Raw genomic sequence first — 8,369 nt, forward strand, 5'->3', positions numbered from 1 at the left:
AAAAGTCTTCGGAAATTTCGTCGGAAAATAAAACACTATGAAAAACACAATGGAAAAGACACAATGTAAAAAACACAATGGAATAAACACTATAAAAATAAAAACACAATGAAAAAAACAATAAAATTACACAATGGAATAAACACTATGAAAATAAAAACACAATTAAATTACACAATGTAAAAAACATAATGTAAAAAAACACTATGAAAAAATAAAACACACTTGTATAACACAATTTTGTAAAACACACTTTTGATAAAACACACTTTGTAAAAATCTCACGAAATTTTTTTTTTATTTTTATATAACAATATGGTACTCATATAAAAGATAAAAAAACACATAAGCTTCTTTAAACAAGCTAAAAAACAATCTTCAAGTAAGTTTATTCAAATTAGCTTATATAAGCTTATAAGCATAAGCTAAAAAAGCTAAACCAAACACCAAATTAAGCTTATTTTGTAAAAAAAAAAAAAAAAGAAAAAAAAAAGAAAGCTATAAGCTTTGTTAAAAAAAGCTAGGCCAAACACCCTATAAATCCAATGTAGTGTTCAGTTTTGACGTGACATTATTTAAAACTGAACGAGATAAATGCATATTGGAAGTGATGTTTAGTTTAGAGCATATTCACAAAACTGAATGAAACTAAACATAATAAGTGCGTCCAATTTAATTAATTTGTTCCAATTTCAGTTTTAAAACCAATTTCAACAACCACTTTAATTATCTTTCTTTTAAAATTAAAAAGTAATTTGTTTCTATTTGTTTTTACTTTCAAACAGTAATATTTTATTAAAATAATATTATTTTTTTCTCAACTTTAATACAACAGTAACTATTTTTTTTGTTTTTTTGATGAAGTGCTATAAATATTTAAGGTTTTCTCTATATAAACCACTATAAACACTCTATTAATCCATAAAAATTTCATTTACATTTCTCTCACAAAATGAATGATAATAATATCTTTCAATTTTTGCTTTGCGACGCTAACCCACTAGTCACTACATACCCCAAACACCAACACAATCCCGACTCCAAACACTAATCCAATGTCAAACACCAACCTTCTATTATTTATATAAATTTATTTACTAGACTTATTTTATTTTTAAATAATATAAAATAGAAATTAAGATACTTAAATAAAAGTATTTTATTTTATAAAAGCATTTTAGTTATAGAAAGGAAATATAGAAGTAAATGATTATGTGGAATATAGAGGTGTTTAAAAGTGGATGTGGTGTTGAAGGAAAAAATAAGAGTTTTTGGTGTTTAATAGTGAACTAATAAAAATCTGATGTGACAGCTGATGTGACGTGTTTAGTTTGTTTTTCTTTATCCATCATTATGGATGCTCTAACTGGGAACATACTACATAAGGCTGAGGGGTGTGGGGGGGCGCGAGAGGGGGCGCGAGTGGGGGCGCCAGCCAATAATATTGTGACGTGTGGCAGAGAGAGAAACTTGATAAGATGGGTGTTGGTAGTGGTGCTCGCGCCCCGGGACATGGTGTGGAGGGGCGCGAGAGGGGGGCGCGAGCGGTTTTTTTTGTTATTTTTTTATAAATGTATTAAAAAAACGTATTATTAAAAAAACTCAAAAATTATTTAAAAAAACACACATTTTTTTGAAAATTCATAATAAAAAAAAACATAGTAAAAATTAAACAAACAATAATATTTAATAATAAAACTAATCTAATACAAGATCATCTGGTCGCCTCGCCCACAAATGTTCAACCAACTCATGTCGAAGATCCCCGTGTATCTCACGGCTCTTAATATTTGCTATGTTATGAAGTTTTTGTTGATCACTGATTGTGGACGGTTGTGGCGGAATGTCACCTTGGTAGTTTTGGCATATGGCTTTGCCCTCGTCTTCTAACGTCATGTTGTGTAGGATAAGACACGTGTAGACGACGTCCATTATCCTCTCCCGAGTCCAATAACGTATCGGGTTCGCCAGAACATAATATTGTTTTTTTATAGCTCCAAAAGCTCTTTCAATATCTTTTCTAGCAGACTCTTGCTTCTTCGTAAAATACTTCCGTTTGTCGGCGACTGGATCTGTAAAAGCTTGAACTAACACAGCCCATTCGTTGTAAATACCATCGACCAGATAGTACCCGTACTTGAAGAGTTCTTCATTTGCAATAAAAGATTGAGGTGGTTCAACCCCGTCGATAAGGTCGTTGATCAAATGTGACTGATCGATAACATTAAGGTCGTTATTTGACCCAGCAACACCAAAAAAAGCATGCCAAAACCAAAGATCCTGTGACACCGCCGCCTCAAGTATGAGGGTCGGCCCTTCATGATCACCACGGTGGAACTGACCTCGCCAGGCCGTTGAACACATAGCCCATCCAACATGCGTACAATCGATGCTACCTAGCATCCCAGGAAAACCATGTTTTTCTGCGTGCACCTCATATATGCGTTGGATGTCATACGTTGTAGGTTTACGCAGATATCTCCGAGCGTAAGTCGATATGACTCCTACGTACAATATATATTACAAAATGTAATAAATATTTAATAAAAAGTAAAATGAATGTTTTTTACCTTGGCAGAAAAAATGAAGGGATTCACGTGCAACCCTTTTCGACATCTGTAAATACTCATCCAAAGCGTCCGACGAGATGCCGTACGCTAATTGACGGATAGCAGCCGTGCATTTTTGAAGAGGGGTAAAACCGGGAAGACCCCTAGCATCCTCCCTTTGTTGGAAAAAGGGATACCGTGCCTCTAAATCACTCGCTATACGCGTGAACAATTGCCTGCTCATTCGAAAACGAGTTCGAAAATCCGACTCCGCGTATACCGGTTGAGGGCTAAAATAATGCCTCATCAAAGTATCGTTAGCACCCGATCGATCACGATCACGAGGTGGTGCTCTAACCCTCGGGAGTCGGGGTTGATGGGCTTGATTTTGCAAGAGATTGACCACGGTTGCGGTCAAAACTCCCCCTACATGAAGAAGCAAATCATCCTCTTCGGAGGAGTCGGAATCAGACGAGTACGACGACATTATTTTTAAAAAAAAAATGGGACGATGGGTTGTTTGGAGATTGAAGTTGTGTTTGATATGGTAAAAATGTTGTGTTAAGAAATGGGTAAGTTTGGTTTTTTTTTTGAAGTTGTGTTAAGTGTTGTATAAAATGGGTAATATATAGGAGTAAAAAAAAAAAAAAAATTTTTTTTTTTTAAAAATAAAGAGCCAACGGCTCATTTAAGGTCTCCAACGGCTCTTTTCACCATTCCCCATGCCCTAAACGCCACACAGGTCCCGCGAACCCCCTTGCGCCCGCCTCTTTTTCCGCGCTCGCGCCCCTCTCGCGCCCCTCTCGCGCCTCGGTGGTGTGGTGCTCGCGCCCCGGGGCGCGAGCGGCTGGCCTCTTGCGCCCTTTCTAGCGCTCCACACCCCTCAGCCTAATAAGAAGCATGATTTAGCTACTTCACTTTCTAGATTGTCGTAGCTTAGCTTCAGCTGCAATATCCCTTTTATTTTGAAAGGGGTTTCCTCATCGGTTGGATCTTGTAGACGACTAAGTGCCGCCTCCCAACTTTTCAAGTCTTTATTTTTTAAAGCCTTTCTTACAGCTTGAACAAAAAGTGGCAATCCACCACATTTTTTAACAATCTTCATTGCAATTTCTTTCAATAAACCGTTCTATTCACTTTTACCAACCACACGTACAAAGATAAACAAAAATGTATAGAGAAAAAAATAATAATAATATTTTATTAAAATATTACTGTTTGAAAGTAAAAACAAATTAAAAAAAATATTTTTTTAATTTAAAAAAAAAAATTAAAGTGGTGGTTGAAATTGGTTTTAAAATTTAAATGAAACTAAACATCATTTCACAAACATGAGATGATACAACAAAGATTAACAAATATGTATATAAATTTGTATAATGTTTTACAAATTTTGATCATAGTTCATTTGGGTCAACTATGTAGTGACCCAAACTTACACAAAATCAACTTCAGTTTTCTTGTCCTCAAGCCAACACAATACTTGACGTGTAACCACGACCAGCAAAGAGGCGGGTCAGGTCAAAACGAGTTTAGAGAAAAACGGGCTCAGTCCAAAATTAATAAACAAATAACTAACATACTACGGAGTATTTCACAACACAAAAAATCGAACACTGCAATGAGTGAAGCTAGTATGTCTTGACTTCTAATATAAAAGTCAAACCTGAAACCTTAATCTGTAGATAATAATAATAATAATATCTATATAACACTTATTTACAACACTTCAATACTTCTCAAGCATATCACGGGCCACGATGAGCTCTATCTGACCTGCATCCCCGCTATCCGTCGGCATCGCCAAGATCTCATCATCAGTCGAGAAATGGTAATGCTCACCAATCGCTCGTAGCAACTGGTGCACTTCAAACATAGTGGGCCTCTCTTTATGGGCCGGCCCGACACAACTACACGCCACTTTCAAAAACTGAAAAACCTCACTCTTATACATCTTCTCATTTAACGACTCGTCAATCGAGTCTTCAAGTCTCGACTCACCAGATAACTGAGTCACCCACTCGGCTAAACTCCCTTTAAACGTCTCAGGAGCTTTAGTCACATGGGTCGGTTTTTCACCCGTCACTAGTTCTAAAAGCACCACACCAAAGCTATACACGTCCCCTTTCGGTGTCGCAACGAGGGTCCGTGTATACTCCGGGGCCACATAACCCAAATCACCGAACTCACCGTTTACGAAAGTGCTCAAATGCGTATCGACCGGATTCATGAGCCTCGCGAGCCCAAAATCAGATATTTTGGGCTCGAGGTCCGCATCAAGTAAGATGCATTTGGAACTTATGTTTCTATGGAGGACACGTGGGTTGCAGTTATGGTGCAACCATGCGAGCCCTTTGGCTGCACCGATCGCGATTTTTAGCCGTGAAGGCCAATCGAGGGGGTTCGGGTTGTCGGTGATTGTGTGTAGTTTATCATGGAGGGTTCCGTTTGACATGTATTTGTAGACTAAAAACCGTTCGGTTTTGGTGACACAAAAACCTAAAAGCGGGACCAGGTTTCGGTGTTTGACTTTCCCGAGTGTGGCCATTTCGGATGCGAATTCTTTCTCGGAATGTTGAGTGTCTTGTAATCTTTTTATCATGAGTGAGGTGCCGTCTTCGAGTACGGCTTTGTATAAACAACCCGTTCTTCCTGACCCGATTATGTGCTCTTTGCTAAAACTGTCGGTGGCTTTCATTAAATCACTCAACCGCATTTTGGAAACCGGGTTTTCAAACATAGAAAGCTGCTATGAACATCAAAAGTCATTTTTAGAATATATAAAAAATAACTAATGCGTTAACTACCACTATTAGCTAAAAAAGATTTATTTTTGAAATCACACAAATTGGCTAGCGGTGTGAATTAATGACACGACATGGGAATACGATAAGAAAAAGTCGCTGGTTTGGGTTTAAACGGGTCTTGTTCAGTTTCGAGTGGAACCAGCAAACACATTTAGCTAAATGGATTGTGTTCGTGTCAACCCGGTGGTTCGTGGGTTGACCCGTTAAACCCATTTAGTTATTTGGGTATTTTTTATACCAAATTTCAAAAGTTACAGTCAATCGGCACAGTTTAAACATATTTGCTTCAAAAAAATTAAAAACAATACATAAATATAATTTTTAAAATACCAAAATGCAATTTCTTTTTTGGCCCAAAAGGCTCCTGCACGTGTCAAGTTTCGGGTTCGTTTACTTACCACAATATTCATGTCCATGTCTTGTTCCGGTTCATGCAAAATTTTCAGGCCCGACCCACCAACCCGCGAACACGAACCCGAAAGATTTCTTAGACAAAACAGAAATAACAACTAACAAGGGATCAAATTATATTACCTTAATGGCTTTAGCTCCTTTAATATTCTTGGCCCATTTATTCCCATCAGGATCATCATCTTTCTTCTTTCTAACAACCTTACGCATAAACACCGTCATCCCCACACCGACAACCAACACCGCCAGAGCCGCCCCACCAATAGCCGCTCCGATAACAACACCGACACGGGTTTTCTTAACCTGTGTACAACGAGGCAAAGGCCCGCCACATAACTTAGGATTACCCGCATAGTCTACACTAATACTCCCATTCTGAAAACCCGGAACGGGCCCGGATAAAAGATTATTCGCAACACTAAACTCTTTCATCCGAGCCAAACGACTTAACTCCGACGGTATCGGACCCGAAAACCGGTTGTTATCCAGTTTGAGAGCATTAAGGTAAGAACACTCTGCAAAGGTTGCGGGTATCTGACCCGAGAAGTTGTTTGAGGAAAGGTCAAGAGTTGTTAACAGCCCTAAAACTTTTGACACGTTTGTCGGGAGAGAACCGAACAAGTGGTTACTAGAAAGATCTAAGCCCGTCATAGATGTACAATTTTCGAGCCCGAGGGGTAACATCCCTTTGAGTTTCATGTCAGGAAGGCGGATATTTAAAACTTTGCTTTCGTCCGGATGCCAGCATTCAACTCCAGTGAATTTACAAATGAACCCTTCGGTACTGTTATTGAAATCCCAATTTGATAACATGTTATCAGGATCTTCAACTGAAGCTTTAAACGATCTAAGACAGTTGATATCAGTTTCGACAGCATTGCTGAATGTGATTATTGTAAGTATCATGATGCAAGTAGTTATCGTCGGTACGTTACTCATTTTGTTGAATTTTTTTAGTAATATAAAACTCGAAGAATTAACAATAGCATATATTCAAGTACCTGCAGATGATAGTGAAACAAACAGTTAAAAAGATAATAACTAATAAATATCATTCTGTTACGAACCTCGTTCGTTAATCAAATGGTACAAGAAAATAGAAAGGAACCAGATTGAAACTAGAGACTTTTGGAAGAGACTTTGGTTGATCAAAGCATAATATTTTCATTCATATCCCTAACACATAAGAGCTAGTGGCTTATATAGCCAAGATACATAACCGACTCACTACTTAATTAATAACTACCCACTAACTAAACAAATAACCGACCACTAATCCAATCAAAAGGAAATGCATGGAACCAAAACTACTAGAAACCCATGTTGTGTTCATGTGCATGGACGTGGCACACATCACATTCATTTTATTACAGTACTCTTCGAACTATGTTGACTAAAGTTTGTCAAAAGAGCTTGTTAAATTTAGTTGATTTAACTAACACACTTGTGCTAGTTTTCTTCTTATATAACATATATAATCAATGAAATCATACAACAGTTTTGTTGATATTGTTACATATAACAGAAGCTAAATAACCATTATTTGATGCATATTCTACTGATATTCAATAAAAAAATACAGTTTTTGAAATTAGGAGTGTGTGGATGCAAGTGTTCAAAGTGATTATTGTGATCCAAACAATCAGAATCAAATCATAAAACAATCAAAACCCGCAAACTAGGGGTTCGCGGTCACTTCATTGTAATCGTTTGGATGTTTTTTTTTATATAATATTAGAAAAATATGATCTTGACTTAAAAATCTTATTATATGAAAATTAATAAATCATGTCAAAATTTGTATTCATAAAATTTAATTACATCATAATAAAATCAAAGCCAATCAACCCCCTAATTAAAACCCTAAATCATGTTAAAATATGAACTAACAAATTCAAATTCCATCAGAATTATATCATAAACAATCAAAAACCCAAATTTTAAACCCAAAACGACATCAACTTTCATAATTAACGAAATTCAATCAAAACCCAGATCAAATTAACCACAAAGATGAATAATTTACATCAATTTGAAGCTAAACTGTAACAAAAATGAATTAAATTATTATGAAGATGACATACAGTGAGTGTTTGAAGATGAGTTGCAGCAACAGAACAGAATGTTGATTGAAGAAACAAGTGATGTTAATAATAATAATAAGAGTGATGGTCAAAGAAGCGAAATTTAAGCGACGACTTGACTGAAAGCTGCTACTGCATCCACTAAGTAATTATGGTATGATTGTCTTTCTTGCAATTCTTGACTCAGTCAAGTGGAAACCGTGTGAACGAATATTATTATTATTATTATTATTATTATTATTATTATAAAATATTATTGTTGTTACTTTTTTGTGGAATTTGGACTCAAGAAAGTGATTTTTGAAGACTCCAGTTTTATATTTTATTGGCCGACTGATTTAGTAATTCACACTCTCCCACAGATTTTCCATTTTACTTTTCTTCCATTCACATTTGTATATTTTTAGAGAGAAAAAAAAGATGTCTATAAATTAGACTAGAAAAATGTTGATTTTGTTAAACATGAGAAAACTTGTTTAGAGAATTAACATGTGTCTTTCCATTTGCTTTTGATATAT

General features: G+C 36.1%; 1 protein-coding gene across 2 annotated transcripts; it reads right to left on the reverse strand.

Moving 5' to 3' along the window:
• Positions 1–4,108: 4,108 nt before the first annotated feature.
• Positions 4,109–8,048, reverse strand: LOC143563854 (probably inactive leucine-rich repeat receptor-like protein kinase At5g48380). 2 transcript variants are annotated; one of them, XM_077051303.1, is made up of 3 exons: positions 7,852–8,048; positions 5,891–6,768; positions 4,172–5,295 (listed from the first exon to the last, which is right to left on the reverse strand). In XM_077051303.1, exons 2-3 carry the CDS (start codon positions 6,704–6,706, stop codon positions 4,279–4,281), a joined length of 1,833 nt encoding a protein of 610 aa, XP_076907418.1. In that variant the 5' UTR covers positions 6,707–6,768; positions 7,852–8,048; the 3' UTR covers positions 4,172–4,278. The 2 variants fall into 2 exon arrangements, with proteins under 2 accessions (XP_076907419.1, XP_076907418.1); XM_077051304.1 differs by lacking the exon at positions 7,852–8,048 and having other exon boundaries at positions 4,109–5,295; positions 5,891–6,783.
• Positions 8,049–8,369: the final 321 nt, after the last annotated feature.

The sequence above is a fragment of the Bidens hawaiensis genome, unplaced genomic scaffold, assembly GCF_021521415.1.
Source record: "Bidens hawaiensis isolate Kalapana, Puna unplaced genomic scaffold, B.hawaiensis_p1.1 tig00021540_1, whole genome shotgun sequence".
NCBI classification, from domain to species: Eukaryota; Viridiplantae; Streptophyta; class Magnoliopsida; order Asterales; family Asteraceae; genus Bidens; species Bidens hawaiensis.